The 17,870-nt window shown below is 40.4% G+C and overlaps 1 protein-coding gene across 5 annotated transcripts in view; it reads right to left on the bottom strand.

Annotated features, from left to right (window-relative positions):
• Window positions 1-1,800: 1,800 nt before the first annotated feature.
• TMTC2 (transmembrane O-mannosyltransferase targeting cadherins 2) overlaps window positions 1,801-17,870 on the bottom strand; it is a 272,678-nt gene continuing 256,608 nt past the window's right edge. For 4 of the 5 annotated variants that reach the window (XM_053257837.1, XM_053257841.1, XM_053257840.1 and 1 more), the window contains one exon: window positions 1,801-5,820. In XM_053257837.1, coding sequence (XP_053113812.1) covers window positions 5,641-5,820 — 180 coding nt within the window. In that variant the 3' untranslated portion in view covers window positions 1,801-5,640. Of the gene's footprint in view, window positions 5,821-15,178; window positions 15,477-17,870 lie in introns of those variants that run through there. The other variant, XM_053257838.1, reaches the window with a different exon arrangement.

The raw sequence follows: 17,870 nt of genomic DNA, 5'->3' as shown, positions 1-17,870 counted from the left end.
CCATACTGGGTGTGTGGATTATGCGTCCACATGGACACCTGCTGCCCCTAGCAGCATGGAGGTTGGGGGGGGCATAACTCCCATAATGCACCACAAAAGTGTGTGGTGCATTGTGGATAGCCTGTTCCTGTGTCTGCGCCAACGCACGAGCAGGTAGCCTTGGTTGAAGGCACTCTCATACCCTTAGCCCTGACTAAGCAGAGGTCAGCACAGTGGGAAAGCCCCCCCCCCCCCACACAAATGGAGAAGATCACTGGCCCAAATTACTGATGGCTTTAATGGCAATGGCTGACATCCAGCACAGCTGTATGTGTCTGGAACACTGAGGGGCTGTTATGCCCTTCAAAGGCAGTGTCAGGGCTGCTCAACATGGACAGTGGTGCAGGTTTCCCCATTGTACCAAATGGAGAAATCTGCAGATGCTTATGCAATTGCCCATTTTGATGCGGCCTTTGAAGGGTGAAACAACCCAGCAGCACAGCATTACAGGCACATAATACTGCACTGGATGTTGGCCACCTTGAATGGAACCTGGAAGCAAATGGATAGCTAATGCAGTACCTTTAGCACTGGAGTGATATCATCCTGGTGGGAAGCCCCTGCTAGTATTCTGGCTGCCTTTTCTGCACTAGCTATAACTTCCAAAGGATTTTTAAGAGCAACCACACAAAGTGTGTTGCAGTACTCCAAATAAAACATAGCTAAGGAATGAGTAACCATGACTAGGTCTGCCTTCTCAAGGAAGGGGCAACCATGGTTCAGTGGCTGAAGCTGTGTAAAGATACACCTGGCCCCATCCATCCCAGAGCAGGACGAATGGCAAGGGGCTAAACAAAATCCATTTTACTCTAACTGGATGTTAATGCTTGCTTATAACTCACCACGTTACCCAGGCATATCCAACCCATTTCCCTCCTTTACCTTACTTACCCTTCCATTTTCGTTCCCTTGTGGCAGGTGTAAAGATGGGACTCTTGTCTTTTTTATTTTTATATAACACCCCGCCTCAGTGACATTGTGCATTTGATTTTAATTGCTATGAGCCACTTTGGGAGTCAGTTTTTGTTTTTGTATGTAGAATAAGAACATAACAGAATAGATAAGCATCCTGAATTTGGCTGCCTTCTTTTTAAGATCCAGCTGATTTATATTCTCTGTGGACTGTCTTTGATGTTTTTCTTTGTCATATGACAATCCACTGTATCTAGTTTTTGAAATGGCCTAGTAGGGTATCTGGCCCCATACAGAGTAGCTGTCTGACATGTTGCATGCAGTTGCTCTCTAGACAGACATCACAACATCCTGACAGACAAGCAAAGTGATGAGATATTTGATAGATTATTATGGCTGCCTGGAAGAAAACTAGATGCAACTCCACAGAAAGCTATTTGGTATGCCTGCCTTGCAGTCCCCCAGTCATCAAACGGATATTTTGAGTGGCAGACATGATTGATTGTAGTCTCAGGAATGCTGATGAGCTTTTTCCAATTCATTCTGAAAACCTGTGCTCAGATAATTGGCTTTATTTGTCACACATGTAAGATGTTTATTCATTAATAGGTCAAGTCCTGCTAGCAATTCGAGGTGATCAAATATTATGAGAATCAAACATCGATTTCACAAATAAAGTTCCATCAAGACTAACTTGAATTGCCACTGTTGTATCCGCAGTGGTTTTCCTGAGAATTCAAGATTATTCCATCTGGTTTCATCAGGTTTTGAATTAGACAGAAAGAAAGAAGGTAGAATCAATTTGTATTGCTATAGAAAGATGAGGAACATATGACAGTATGCACAAAGTATTTGTTATCAATCATTTATTACTGAAAACAAATTGTATTTCCTTATCTGGCACATAAACAATCATTTCTACAAAAAAAGGAAAGCCTACAAATCTTGATAATTTATACAAATAACAGTTTTCTCAAAAAATAAAAATTTAATTTAGTAAACTTGTGCTCTTATTTTTAAGCACTGTCTGCAATATCCACCACAAATCCCTGAGCAGAGACAACATTTTAAAATTATTCCAAAATTGAAAGATATAAAGCCCAGCCCTATAGTGAAATGTATGGAACATTCTTCTTCTAACTTCCATGTGTCATTTTTGTTTAACGAGACAGTCTTCAATACTACCATAAAACTGTGCTCTGTGTCAATCACTATTGTGCAATGAATGTAAAAAAATAATAATGAACACTCAGTGAAAGGAAGAAAAAAGAATATGAGTCAAATGTTACAGCCAGGAAGCTATCGCCATGTGATAGCTACAATTTAAGAAGTTGCAGGATACCCACAGTTATATACTAAATTCAGTCTCAGGTTAATACATAGTTTATTTGTACAGGTATTGAGGAAGATAGGGTGGCATGGTAGGTGTGATAGTAAATAGATTCAAACTACCATTATATTTTATCATACATCTTAACCTGTGATATTGAAAATGTTGGATTTCAGCTTCTTACGAATTCAACTTTTCCTTACCAACTCTATCATAGAGCAGCTTTTTGGGTTGCACCATGGGCAAAAGCCAAAGGTTTACACAAGCCCCAACAAGAGGCATAGGGGGCATTGTAAGGGAGTTGTACTTGGTAGGCAGTGCCTATGATGACCACGTTTGCTGGAAACATGGACGTCTGGCAGAAAATAAAGCAAGCTCAGACTCTAATAGACAGCGACATTAATTGTGACCACGTCAACAAAGAGTTACCCCAAGGTTCTTTAACACGTATATATTAAGATAGCTGGTGCACAGGCAGACTGTCTAGAAAGCACAGAATAAACGTGTCCCCCATTTACCTCTAAGCACACATACACACCTTAAACATTTAAAAACATAATGTGGAAATGCAAACTAGAAGCCTAGCGATAGTTGTGAAAAGAGTTAATTTGTTGTTGTTGCTGCTATTGGAAAATAAAGAGCTTCAACCACTTCAGAAGTGCATAGCAATGGGGTGCTACTCCATAAGAGAAAACTTGTAACATACAAAGAGTTATGTGAACATCTTGATTTCAAGATGCTCTATGGGATAAGGTCAGGATACCGAGAATCATGTGGCTAGCTCTGCATTTCTCAAACATCAGCATTGCTCCTGCCATTTTCTTGTTAATGGCTTTTGAAGCCAAACAGCTTGTGATGTGGCAAGGAGCTCAGAAATTTCTCTGGTGTATGCAAGCCCTTAGACATACCTCATGTAGGTCTTTGGAACCTGGACTAAGGGCCAGACTAGATGAAATGAAGTCCATCATTGGTCCTGGCAAGCTTTATTTTTTTTTAAACAAACAAACTGGGCAAATAGCATGCACAATTGAGACCACAGGATGTAGGGGTAGGGAGAAAAACCTCCTATCCCCTGCCATAGGCCCAGTACAGGTCAGTTCTCTGTGCATGCTAGTTATGGGGGAGGGGAAGCAAGCAAGGAGGGCCAATGATGTGGTTGAAGTCACTTCTAGTTTGACCTGAAGTTTCTACCCATTGCTGTAAACATGAATGTGAAATAGATCCCATTGAGTAATTAAATATATAATTGCCTACCAAGTAAAAGGAGATAGTAAGTGGCCTGACATAGCATGGTACAGCTTAACCTTTAAAACTATATTTTAAAAAATTGTTTGGAGAACACAACTATGCCAAATAAGCTGAAATATTAAACAATTTTTTTTTAAAAAAAAATGCTGCTACTTTATCAGTGAGAAATAGAGATGCAAGTTTTGGATTAGACTCTGCACAAACATTTTTTTCTGTATGCAAAAAGGTTAACAATATGCAAAAATAATTGGCAACCACTGTCAGTCATATAATCCCTTTTACTCTAACACCCTGTGAATTCTCTAGATGCTAAAAACACTAAATCCTTTTAATTTCTTGCTGCCTGTAGCAAAATGTTTGCCTTCTCACAATCTATTGAAAAACTCATTGCTAGCATTTAAAAAACATATCCACTGACTGCATTTCTCTCAATGTTTCCAGAAACATTAGGCTAATCTGTAGGCAAAGATGTAGTATGAAAGCTAGCATTATGTTTTAACATGAATAAGGACACATCTGCAGTGCCATTTGGCATGGAGGGCAGATGTGCATCAGCTTTGCATTGAGATATAGCTGCTCTGTGGGATCCATGCTGCATGACAGCACCAAGCCAGAGAATCCATACTATGAACGAATATATTCATGTTTCAATTGTCTGCATACTTTCACGAACAGTGTCATTTCCAGTTTGTCCTACATAACACTGGCCAGTATTCAGACAAACATTGTGCTTGTGCAACAACGTTTTCAGTCAGGTAAATGGGTAGAGTTCTACTGATCCCTCTACAGCCACTTGTATCTCCTGAACATATGTCCCTAGGGGTTGGAGGATCCTCAAGGACATATTTTCAAGAGGCATGGATGACTGCGGAGGGAAGGGGCATACCCCTCTTTCATGCATCAGAAAACTCAGCACAGCATTAGTCTGGATGTCAGCCACTGTTTTAACTTTTCAAGGTCCTAAAGGACAGGGAAGTCATGTTTGTTCATATATCTGGCCCATTCACAGCAAAAGTGATGAATGGTCTACTTTTTAGATGAGGTGTATATGGATAAGGGGAGCTGAATAGGGCAGACATATTAACCACGTGACCACATCCAGCTTGACCCTAAGTATTTCAGAACAATCCCTTCTGCATGAATATCCCAATCCCAATCAATTCTTCGAGGTAGTTCAAGTCTGATTCTTCCTTTCCTGCCACTGTGACAGAAAAAGAAGAATCAGAAAGTGCAAACAAAACCTACTTTGATGGAAATTCAAATGTACACTTGGACAAAGAGAAGGATTTTTCAAAGATCCAGGCCTGCTTTACTCCTTAATGCTTGGGTACATTTTCTGGTGTGTGTTTTGTGTGTAATAAATACATTACAATATAGGTCCCATTCACTGTCCCTTGCTTATTCCACTCATGATAAACCACAGCCAACAACGTATCTGCTAACTTAATCAAAAGATTTTCTAACAGACAAACAAAATGTGATCTTGTCAGGAGAGATTGCAAAGGGTGTCACATCTTTCTGCCCCCCACCCCCACAAATGTCTGTGAGAGTCTGTGAAACAGATAAGCAGGAAGCCCTAAGGAGATACACAATATCAAGACAAATTGCAAACACATTGGGTTTTATTATACATTTTAATGAATTACAGCCTCAAAAAATAACTTAAGCCAGTCTTTATCCTTTCCTAAATTCCCATGTTGGCTGGGTGGATGTCATAGGCTAGCATGATTTTTCTACCAGAAACCACATGAAATAAACTGTGTGAGAATGACTGGGATGACCCAGTGAATATACTGAAATGGCCCCTTTCAAATGCTCCAGTTTTGAATCTATTTCACTTTTATGCTTGTGGCAGTAAGTATCAACTCCTTCATGAAGTTCCTAAGAGACTTTCCACCTCCCTCACATTGTCAAAATGTCATACCAAAGAGCAGCCCTATAAGTTCTCCTAGCAGCAGTTACAACCTTGGACAATTGCCATCAGTCTAGTCAGAGCACTCAACAAAATAGTGCCCTGGAAGTTGTTCTGAATTTGACTTCTTTCACCCTTTACAAAAAACAAAAACAAAAAAGGTCCCAAGGTTTCTCTCTCCCTTTCCCAACCTCCGGTGTCATGTTTTGGATGTCCTTAAGCCTTGTTTTTCCATAATATTCCAGAGTTTGCGTAGATTTGATTGTGTGATGACATCATCAGGCTTAAACTGAAGGGCATGGAGATAGTTTGCTTCAGCCTCCAGGAGTTTGCCATTGAGATGAAGAATCGCTCCCAGATTCATTAGGGCAGCTGGATACTGGAACAAAAGGGAGGAAAACTGATTAAGTTTATTTTACATTTCTTTGCTCTGATAGTCTTCATCCAACTGACAAAATCATTTCCTTATGTTTTTGTAGGCTACTTTGATGGAAACAATTTAGCAGCTGAAACAAACATGAAAAGATAAGAAGCGAAAGGGTTGATCCACTGCTTAATGTACTTTGTGCTTCAAACAGGGCACGCTGTAGTGTCAACACATATATTTCCTCCCTTTTAATGAACAACATTCAGACCCTATACAGACTTCCCATGATACAGGCATCACATGATCCAGGAGACAATGAAAACAATCCATTGGCTATGGTAAAGGTAATGAATTTGAAATCAGTGCATTATTAATACATATTTTCATTATCCATGGGGATAACTAACTAAGGGCCATTACATTATGCTCTTTATGCACAAACCTAATGCTCACTTTAGGTAACTTATTAAAATTTGTGTTAAGACATAACTAGCATAGTGAAATATTCAATAAAAATCTGGTGTATCAAAATGAGAATTAGCTTACATTTAAAGGATGTAATGGCAACATATCTGGCAGAGGATCACATAGAAATGGGTGGGAAATGATCCTGCACAAGGTAAGGAAGGTCTGCCAGTTCAAATCCCATTAAAGGTTTGTGATCAGATAAGAAGTTGTAATATTGTGCTGATAAAGCTGACCACCAAGTGGTGTCCTAAATATCTTTAGAATCATCAAGAGCTGAGTCTCAGCAATGTCATGTCTCACTACTCTTTGTGGAGGTTTTTTTGTGGGGTGGGGTGGGGGAAGAGCCTCCTGTTTATTTTGAGAAACTTCCATTGTATCCTAGTTGGGCTAACCAAGAAAACATAGGCTAGGAATATGAGGTCAATTACAATTTCAACACAATAGATTACATTCCCAAAATATTGTAGGAATTAGATTTGCAAGGACCTTAGCAAACTTCAGTTTTTAACACAGATAATACTAATATCCAGTAGACACTTACAGATACAGGTAGCCCTCATTACAATCCTCCCCATCTCTGGCAATTTTCAGAAAAAACCTGAAAACACATCTCTTCAACCAGGCTTTCTCAGCTTTTTAAAACTTGTTTTTAAATTGTTCTGATTATTTAACTGTTGTTTTATGATGTTTTTAATTGTTAATTAATGTTTTATGCTTTATAATTTTTGTTTTAATTATTAACTGATTTTAATGGTGTTTTAATGTAAACCGCCCTGAGCCTTTTGGAAGGGTGGTATAAAAGTTTTAATAATAAATAATAATAAATAAATAATAAATTATCCATGGAGACTGTATCTGCAGTTTCACATATCTGTCATTATGTTTCATTATCAGTGGATAGAAAAATAGGCAAAATTCACCTAGCCACAGATTTGAGTAGCTGGAAATGAACAAGATATTACTTCCAATGTCATTTCTGGCTGTCATTTTCCAGCAGGGAACCATTTTGTAGTACTTTTTTTTTTAAAAATGGGGGGGGCATTATTTGACCATTTGGGGGCTTTGGGGGGCATTGCTGGGGAGCTGGAGAATAAGGTACTGTTATTTTCTTCTCTCATTTCTGCCCCCTTGCTTTTTTTGGCCCTTTTTTTTGAGTAAGGAACCTAACCCCCTCCCCATTGACTCAAGGTTTTGTTCTTCATTGTTTCTGCATTCGCACCTATAGCCGAGAACAGAACCCCCATGAATGATGAGAGCCACCTGTAAAATCAACATAGTTTATTTTCTGAAGGAAAAAACAGTGAGGTAGTGTGGGAGATATGTAAAACACTCCATCACCAAATCCAGTAATCATAATCATAATAAAGTTTTTATATAGATTCAGATGTGATCCTATAAACTTTCCTTTTTCTTATTTCATGGAGCTGTACAAGAAGAAATAATTAGATGAAGCAAAAGAATGCACCTTTTGCAAGCCAACCAAGATAATATTGAACAGATAAAACCTAGACTATTTGTTTTGTGGATTTTGGTTTCAAGGCATAAGCCTAATTGGTGTTCATTCTCCCTCCCTCTATTTCTCAATGCTCCCAATGTGTCCCTATAGTCCAACAAAATAAATATAGTGAACTAGTAAACAAGTGTGTAAGCCACTTTTATTCCTGTGCAGTACACAACATCCTGATTACCATACTGCTAGCTCTGGAAATAATCTTGTTTCCATGTATCAAAAAATCATGTTATTTCAATCTCTGCTAATGAAAGCTGGTTAAATATAAAATAGAATGTAAACTCATTTTATATGTTTTCTCAAGTTATTTTTAGATGCTATTTCAATTGATATTTGAAAGCCATTTTTCTTGCATAAAGTAAGAAAACAGCTTTTGTTGAATTCTTTACATGCATCATGAAGCTGACACAGAGACCACAGCTCAACCTTCTATCCCAATGTAGATCTTTCATGCATCAAGCTGTATTCATACCACATGACATTAACTCACATAAGCAAGATAATGTCACAAGCAGAAAACAGGAGTGAAGAAAGTTACACTTTATCACACACAAGATCAAGACAAAAACATATGCTTCCAGATCCTTTATATAAATTACATGAAACACATCACTCTATAAAAGAAAGGAGAACCTCTCCAGAGCAGTCAACAATTCTGGATGGGTGAAAATACCTTTCTGACCCCCAAAGTAGAAGGTGAGTCATGACCACTTTTATTTGATAAAATTAACAGATTGAATCCTCAAATGCATTTTACACATTGGACTATGTTGTGAATGACCCAGCATCTGTAGTGTAATAATTGCTGAATGATGCCATTACTCTGTTATTGTAAACACATTACACTGCTGTTAAAAAGCAAGCATGCTGGTAGAAATCTTCACTGTGTCCTGCTTTCATCCCATTTTGGGAATAATTTACAGGATATGGTATGGCAACCTTTAGCTTGCAACTATGAAACAAAATTAATCCAAAGTGTTTCCCAAAGAGAGGATTCAACTAGCTAGATAGCAGAAGTCTCTGTTCTGCCCCCAAGTGCCACAATGAATTGTGACACTCAACTTATGAATAATGCCTGCCTCAATGAAAAACAAACAAAAAACAAACTCACGGATACCAAAACTTCAGAATCTTTGAAGAGCAGCTAAAGAGGTGATGTGAACATGTCCTGACTCCCATCAGACCACTACTAAACTATCTTTTTTTAAAAAATCCCCATAAGCTTTAATTTTGAAACCATGGTGTTTCACTTGCTTTTCTGCTCAGACTTCATATTAATGAAATCTGCCTGCCTACTTACAATCAGAATGTAATTACCCAGTTTTATTTGCAGTTGTGGGGGGAGGGGACCCGTCATGTTTAATGATAGAAATGGGAAACTATGCAGATTTCCCAATATAGCTCTGAATGTAGAGTATTTGCCTGGCTATTGGATTTCTAGTATTATTTATTTAGCATATCACCCAGCTCTTGACTTGGATATTCTCACATCTGAAACAAAAAGGCAAAATGACATCCCTTCCCCACTCACGACTACCAGAGATGGGATCTGAAGGCAGGAAAATGGCACCTCTTCTGGTACCTGCTGCCCAAGTGACTGCTGCATGTCCCATCATGGTAAGGAAGATCTTAGCATTCTGTACGTAACAGAGGAACATATGGCACCTGTCTGCTTATGCCAGACTGCACTGGAAGCAGAAATGGATGGAGCCTCTGCCACAATCACTGAGGATTTTCTCCTCCACCCACATATTATCTTTTATTCAAAGCAGCTGATGGAGCTTTCCAACACATTAACAGTGCCAGTCAGCAGCGATCGGTCCAATAAATGTGAGACTTGTTGCAGTTGTAGAAGAAATGACACCACCTACCACATGAAAGTAAAACCAACGCCTGCATTCATTTCCTTTTAGAGACAGAGGCTTTACATCAAAAGGAGCCAGCTGGCAGTTCTATTAGAGTTTTAAAGGATGTCTTTCATGGTCTACTGGGAATCATACAATTATTAGGGAATTCCTGTGTAATCATTTGCTTAGCCTTTGAGGCTTATAGCCTTACTCCTAAGACTAGCAAATACAGCTAGTGTATTTGGGGGTGTAGCATTTATTGGTGTAACATTTGATGCATCAATGTAACTCCGGTTGCCATAATATTTCACCGCAAACATGCTACACTTAAGCCACAAGTAAATATGGCAGTGCACATACTTGGACTAGGTAGGCAATGCTTCATTCATGCAATAGAATTTCAACAGAAATATGAACAGGGTTTAATAAAAAGGTACTAAAAAAGAAAGCACTTGCAAAGAAAGAAATAGCTGGAAATGATATTCTTCCCACACCCAAAAGAAGGAGCCTAGATATAAAATAATATATTTAGGAATCAGGTTAGGAAGGAGATCTGGTTTTGTGGTAGCTAACCAGAATTGTCCTCTTTGCTAAGCAGAGTCTGCCCTGGCTTGTGTTTGAATAGGAGACTACATGTGTGAGTGCTATGAGATATTGGGGCCGCTCTGGGAAAAACATCTGCATGCTTGCATGCAGAAGGTTCCAAGTTCCCCCCCGGCATCTGCAGACAGGGCTGAGAGAGACTCATGTCTGTAACCTTGGAGAAGCTGCTGCCAGTCTGTGTAGACATACTGAGCTAGAAAGACCAATGGTCTGACCTGATAGAAGGTCGCTTCCTACTGTATGTTTTTACTAATGTGCTGTGAGTTCTTTTGGAGTTCTCCTAGAGATGGCTTAAAGTACCATACCCTTGTTCCTTCACAGAAAGGAGTTTGTTCCACGCCCCCCACCCCATTCTATTCTCCCTTTCCCCACATTCTTTGATATTAATACTCCTACCTTGAAAGACTGTGAGGATCAAATGGCAAGGCAGATATTTACTGTGGCTGGGGGTGATAGGAGTTGTAGTTCTACAGTGGCTGGAGAACCAAAGTTGCCTACCCCTGGTCTAACGTGTTAACTACCTAAAGGTCTATCTGACCAGGCTGACATCCTTCAAATTGCAGCACTTCAAAAAAGTGACTCTCAGCATCATCTGGGGGACAGGAAATTGAAGCCCACACATCCCTGAGTACTTGCCTCTCATGTTGCCAACCATGGATTTAATGCAATACCCATATTAACACAATAACCAATTCATCAGTTTCAAGAACAATAAGTTAACTTTTTTGTATTGGTATGGTCTTAATTGTACTGAAGCGGAAAAACTGCAGGCAAACAGACTAGAACTACATATGTGAAGAGTGAATGTTTGCTTAAAAACAACAAAGCTTTTGAATAACAAAGAAAAACAAATGTGTGTTTAAAATACTTCTTCATTCCAACCTGGAACATGTCATTTTGCTGGCAAGATAGATGACTTCCTTCCCCTACCAGTTTTTTTCAATACACAAAATCCCATTCAGTTCTACATATTTTTAACAGCTCTGTTTGTTCCCTGCATGATACAATCAGAAAGGCTTGGGGGGGGGAGGGGGCAGGAGAAAGCGAGAGGTAATTTCTTTGAGGTCAAATCTTCTTACTCTCCAAGACTGATTGAGGTGCAGTTATTTCATCAGCAGGCATGCACAGACAGGTACTTGGCTTTGTTTTCTTTTTTAAAGAACCAACAATTGTAAGGCCTTTGCTGCTGAATGGGCTTTAATGGTCTGAAGAACACGCTCCCCAAATATTTTAGCTGTATCATTAGAACAGCTCTTGTTTCTAAATGTGAAGAGCAACTGGACGATTTAGAGGTTTCAGCTTGCTAATTGAAAACATGTACAGTGGCTTGATAAAGAGCAATGGAGTAATAAAAGAGAAAATGAAAAGAGATTTATCTATAGGCAGCATCACTAAGCATGAAAACGACTCATGGTGGCCCCGCTTCATCTTTCCGATGACCACGTTATAATGTGCTGTCACGCCTTCTAATCCTCCTGCAGTGATGGCAAGAATTTTCACTTGAACTTTTATTACTGGTGTCACTGCCATGCTGCAATGTGCTATTTTCCAAGGCAATCAAAATGTCAACAGCTTCTTTTTTTATTGCTAAAGAGAACTGTGCACAGCTGAATCATGTTGGAGGTGTCATTTATTTTTGACAGACCTCAAAGTATTACTTTTAGAGTTAGACTTGGGCCTGGAGGCTGCCCTCAAAGTTCTTGGTGATGCCACGCTTCAGGCAGAGATGATCTTCATCAGGCAAGTAGAATATTTGCATTCTCTCTGTGGGAGCGAATTCCAATGTGAAACCCCCAAAAGAAAGGTTCATGACAGGCAGACTGTATGCAACAGGGACAGTTTGGGACCGTCTCCTTCTTTAATTGGTTGTAACAAGCTGAATGTTGAGGCTCCCATAATTTGTTGGATTTTTAGTTGAAAAATTTATACCACATTTTAAAAAGAGAAATCCAAGTAGTCCTCATGAGACTAAACAATCATAATCATAAGCCTGCTCAAGTGGGCAAAGAGGGCTCTATGAAAGTGGTGGTTTTTAAAATATATATATTTAGCAGGGTAAATTTATTTATTTATTTATTTAGTTATTGTTTTTACATTTTATATCCCGCTTTTCCTCCAAGGAGCCCAGAGCAGTGTACTACATATTTAGGTTTCTCCTCAGAACAACCCTGTGAAGTAGGTTAGGCTGAGAGAGAAGTGACTGGCCCAAATGTCCCCAGTAACTGTCCCTATTCAACCCAGAAAAGAATTCTTCCACCATTGGTTGCTGCTGTTTCACTTGCCTTTCTTTTTAGACTGTGAGCAGTCTTGGGACAGGGAATAACTTTCTTATTCGTTATACAAGGGGTTCTTAAACTTGGGTCCTCATATGTTGCTGGACATATGGCCACGGCCATTTTGTCTGGGGATGGTGGGAGTTGTAGTTCAACAACTTCTGGGGAACCAAGTTTCAGAATCCCTGTTTCATACCATTTTGTGAACTATTTTGTTGAAAAGTGGTATTAAAATATTGCAAACAATAACAATCACAACCAGCAGCATCCAGACCGAGATTCCTTGTAAAAGGGATTCCCAAATGTTATTGTTGTTGCTGTTGTTGTTGTTACATTTATATCCCGCTCTTCCTCCAAGGAGCCCAGAGCGGTGTACTACATACTTAGGTTTCTCTTTGTTGACTACAACGCCAATCATCCCCAGCTGCAATGACCTTTGGCTGGGGATGATGACAAGAGTTGTAGTCAACAACATCTGGGACACTGATCCAGACTAATATTTTGCTCAATGGAGTTTGTTCTCCTTGTGAAAGGGAGGAGGGGTGATTTTTCTCAATCGCCCCTGAAAATATGACCGTGAGACTTGGGGTACCCTCAGGGAAAACCAATCTTCCCTTTGTGTGAGGGAATGAACTTCCCTGAACAGAATTCTGTTACTGGGTAACATCCATACTCCTATACCTACTCCTACACCTATACCACCATGACTACTAAAGAGCAACAGCAGTGCCTATGATAATAATAAAACTGTAACAATGACAATAATAAAACAGGTCCAGCAGCACCTACAATATTTTGCAATTACTCTTCCAACACTCTTACTTCCAGAAGAACATGATTAGAAGTTGTTTATTATGCTCACAGTATAAAGCACACCTTTATAGTGTGCCTCTCTTGAAGAGATATATCAGGGTGGAAGGAAGGAAGGTTTGATTTTGTGGTTTTCTCAGCACTGCGTAGGATATGCAGTGCAATTGTTGCTAAAACTATTTGGTTTTGCTGAATCTCAGATGGACAACAACAGAACTTGGGTGCCTGCCTTCCTTGAGTTGTGGTTTGTTTTGGACAGTGGCAGTTTCTCTCTGTGTGTGATATTTCTTGGTGATTGCTATGATGAGCTCCATGTCGAGCCTTGAGACTAATTTATGCTTCACTCACTGCTCTGGTCTGTTCTGCAATCTGTATTGCAAGTTGTACTCAGTCAAAATGTGGCTGAAGTTGCTCTAGTTGAGCTTATGGCTATACTTGATGCTAAGTAAGGGTGCTGCTGTTGCAGCTGTTGCAATGCTAGGAAGTAACACAAGAAGCTGGGTCTCACGATCAGTGAGACCCAGGTTCAGGAGCTCAGCAGGGAGAGTGTGCTAAGCCCACTCGACCCGCACACGAGCAGGGCGGGAGCCCTGGGTGGCCAGATCGGCTGCCCACATGATTGCCAGCTCCGTGACGAAGACAGCGGAGGCTGGCGAGACCCCTGGAGCCGGGAGGCGGCTTTTCACCTCCCCTCTGGGGGTCTCCTCATGAGTAGCTGTGGCGCGGAGTTGCGCGGCAGCTACTCACAATTTAAAAAACTGGGTTTGCGGAGCACTCACTCCGCAAATCTGGTTTTAGGGGTGTGAGAGAGAGTGTGTGTGTGAGAGAGCGAGCAACTTGTGCCAATGATACTGCCACACAGGGTTGGCAGGGATTCTGAGTCAGTTATTCTTTTTTCGCAGTTCTGAACTGTGTGTGAAATGTATGTTCTGTGTTAGGAGGGACAGATTCCCATTTACTGTGTGCTTCTGCATTGTTTTTTAAGGCAGGATTGCAAAATGCATTGCAAATTGTAATGCAAAACTTGTGTGTGCTGCACTCTATGAGTGCAGCTTGTTCTGCCATATGGAATAATGTGGAAACTCAAAACACCCAATTGTTCCCCACAGGTAGCTTCTAGGGACACCAAAGCGCATTGTGTGGGAGGACTTCTGCCTACCACCCAACTCTCAAAAGACATGGGTAAGAGGGCAGTATTTAACAAACTTTTAACCTTTTCTCCAAACCCCATAGGATCCTATGGGGGTTTGCAGAAAAGCTTAAATATGTGTTAAAAACCATTTGCTCCGTGAATGTGTGGAGGCTGGAACCAAGCTGCAGCCTCTGCCGCTGGACTGGTAAGCATCTACTTTTAAAGAAGCCCTCTTGGTGCCTGCCTGGCCACCCTTAGAAGCTTTTAAAAGCCAGGTTTCCCCTTTACAAGCATAGCCCCTTGAACCGAATTGGGCCGAATCAGTTCGCAACTGAATGGGCTCAGCCCGGCTTCATTGTGGACTGAACTGCTTCTCCTAGAGGCCAGTTTAGTTCACCATCGAGCCAGCCCAGTTCATGCACATTATTCTCTATTACATTCTGGCAACATATGATTATAATACTGTGGACTATTAAGGATTTCATGGCGGTCTGGAAATCCCAAGGGAGCATTTACAGTATGACTAGGTCTACAGTTTTTCCAATAGCTATGCATCAAGAGCTTTGATACACATTGCGGGGCGGAGGGGGGGTGGAATCTCTACAATTATTATTTCAATCCATATGGAAACCAAGCTGCACATTTTAAAATATTATTTCATTAGTATAATAAAACTTACTAAATAGTCACATACGCTATAATTTTTTAATATGGCAGTTATAATTTTTTTAAAATAAAACACTAACGTATGTGTTACAGACCTCACAAAGTGCTTATAATTAAACTCCTCTGGCTTTCTAACCCAAATACTTCCAGGATTATAAAGCACATAATTATTGCATGCAGTTGTCCAACCATTTGGATTTAAATACAAGCATACTCAAATCACTGAATATTTGTTTGTAGGAAGCAAGCTGTGCTCTCATGTCCAAGGCTTACAATTTGATCATTTCCACATCTAGCAATTTGTTGGATTTATCAGTCAGTAGCCTTTTTAGACTTGGAGATATTTAGAGTTGGGATTCCTATCAAATCAAAAAGCAATATGAGTAAATGGCATTCCTGCAACATTTGAAATATTTGACTACATGCGTTATATGATCTGGTAATCTGGTAATGATCTGGTAATGATGTGGTCCTTCTGTTCAAGACGGAACAGAAGGACCACATATAACTACAATTGGGACTGATCAGGATGAGAACAATGGCTGGCATCTGGACTAATTAAGCATCGAGAGACGTGCTGAGAACCCTTGTGAACTGCCTCCCCCCTGCCCCACTGCATGCATGCTGCTGTGCCACTCTGGAAGCACTCTGTAAGATCAGAAACATATCTCTGATGTTCAGCAACATGTCTCCAATCTTCCAGAGTGCTTCCAGAGGCACACAGGTATATCCCTGCAGTCCCTCATAGTGTGTGCACTTCGTTAGTCAGGATGTCAGCCACTGAGTGATATTGCTTTGGATACTTCTTTACATAAACCAAAGGCAGTAGCTATTACAATAATACAGTAGTTCTACATTTCACTGTTTTGCAAATGGATCAAATGAAAAACAAGCCATTAGCACAGTGGTTACATTAATCAAATACTACGCAGTCTGCCAGTGATGGACTCATTTGCACAACCCTAATGCATCCATCAGCAGCCTAGCCTATTGGAACCATTCTTATCAATAACCAAGACAGTTTCATTCTGAGCAATGCAAGATTCATCCTGCCCAAGGGCTACTTTGTTATTCTATCCTACCCACTTTAGGGATGGGACCGGAAGACAGCTACAGGTACAAATCTTTGAGGCTGTTTTCATGCACAGACAAAACCGAGCTAGGGAAGCCCAGCTTGGTTTTGCCTGCACATGAGAACTGCTCTGAGCCATGTAGCTCCCAGCTGTGGCACAGCCACAAACCCACAAAGGAGCCCTGGCTATTAGCCTAGGTTAAGGGCGCAGATGCACCATTAGCCTGGGTAACTGATTGGGTGTTGATGCCTTGCAGCTCCATGTGTTGGTGCTCCGCGTGGCACCCACAGACCAGCAGCCTCATGGCCAGCGCCAGGGTACTCCCCATAATGCACCATGAAGTCATGGCCTCCTGGCCTCCAAACTTCGCTGTTGCTGACAAAAGCTGGCAATCATCTGGGTGGGCAATACACCTGCCCAACAACAAGGAGAAGATAATCTGTGGGGAAGGTAAGCTTTTCAAGGCTTCCTCCCCTCACTCCTTCGAGCCCATCTCACGGATCATGAGAAAGGGCTCTTTATGTAGGAATCATGGTCAAAAATGTCTGCAACATGAGTTACACAGTGCCTCAGGCTTGTACATGACTTTTCCCACATTACACTGCAGTGTGCAGGAAACCGTTCCACCCCTCTATGCTTTCTTAGCAGGGGACTGTAGTGTATGAAACAGTCCTCCAGTTTTCTGAGCAGGGTATTGATCACAACTCTCTAGGGTGCTGACCACTTTAACAGTATAACCACACAGCAGGAAGAGTTAGGTGGAAAAGATTAATGGGAAGTGGACAGCACATGACAGATGCATCAGCTGTGATCCGGGAGAACAAATGAAATGCAATTGGGAAAGGGAGAGGGATATTAGAAGGAATCATTGGAATTGTGAACATGAATATTCAGTCCTCCATAATATGAGACATCAGAAGCTTTTCATAATGCAAGCAAACTACAAAACACTGCAAGAAGTTGATGCTTATCTAATCAAACACGAATTCAACCAATCCAAATATGCAAATAAACTGATTTGTCTACCCAATCTTAGTGAGAGTACAAATGATTTCTGGGCTTTGGATAGGCGAAGTAGATATCTTGATGGTGCTTAAAAGAGTTAGATGAAGTTGTGAAATATTGAATACAAGCTAGTATTCAATGAGTTAAAATGTATATTTTCAACTAGCATTTGCTTCTTGGCACCAACACCATTTGATCAATTATCATACATAGTTTTCAAAGCCGACTGAAAATGCTCTTTAGGCACACCAGATATGCTTGCCAAGAAGGAAGCTTCCAAAAAGAAAGGTGAGAAAGACAGAAGCTACTGAACAGGATACTTTCCAAGCACAACAGTAGAATATTTCAATGCTATTTTAAGGGTGAGGGTGTATATTTTGTATGTAATTAGTGTACACACAGGTGGAGCTGAACTCCTGTTCCTCAGCTTTCTGAACTGTGAACTAATTTCTTTTCCATGTAATAAGAACACATGGAGAGACTCATAGTATTGGCTTTCCAATTATATTTTTAATCATGGCTTGTTTTTCATGCGCCCTTGCTTTGTTTAATGTAGTAATTATTTTTAATTGGCCAGTTGCCTAATGCAAAAACAATGGGATTCATTATAGAAAATAATCAAGAACAGCAAAACAAAGTTCAGCCCTGGACTTCAGATGGGGGAAAGTGGCACAC

The sequence above is a fragment of the Hemicordylus capensis genome, chromosome 5 (assembly GCF_027244095.1).
Source record: "Hemicordylus capensis ecotype Gifberg chromosome 5, rHemCap1.1.pri, whole genome shotgun sequence".
NCBI classification, from domain to species: Eukaryota; Metazoa; Chordata; class Lepidosauria; order Squamata; family Cordylidae; genus Hemicordylus; species Hemicordylus capensis.
The sequence above is the reverse complement of the archived record's forward strand: the minus strand, read 5'-3'. Positions and strand labels throughout refer to the sequence as shown.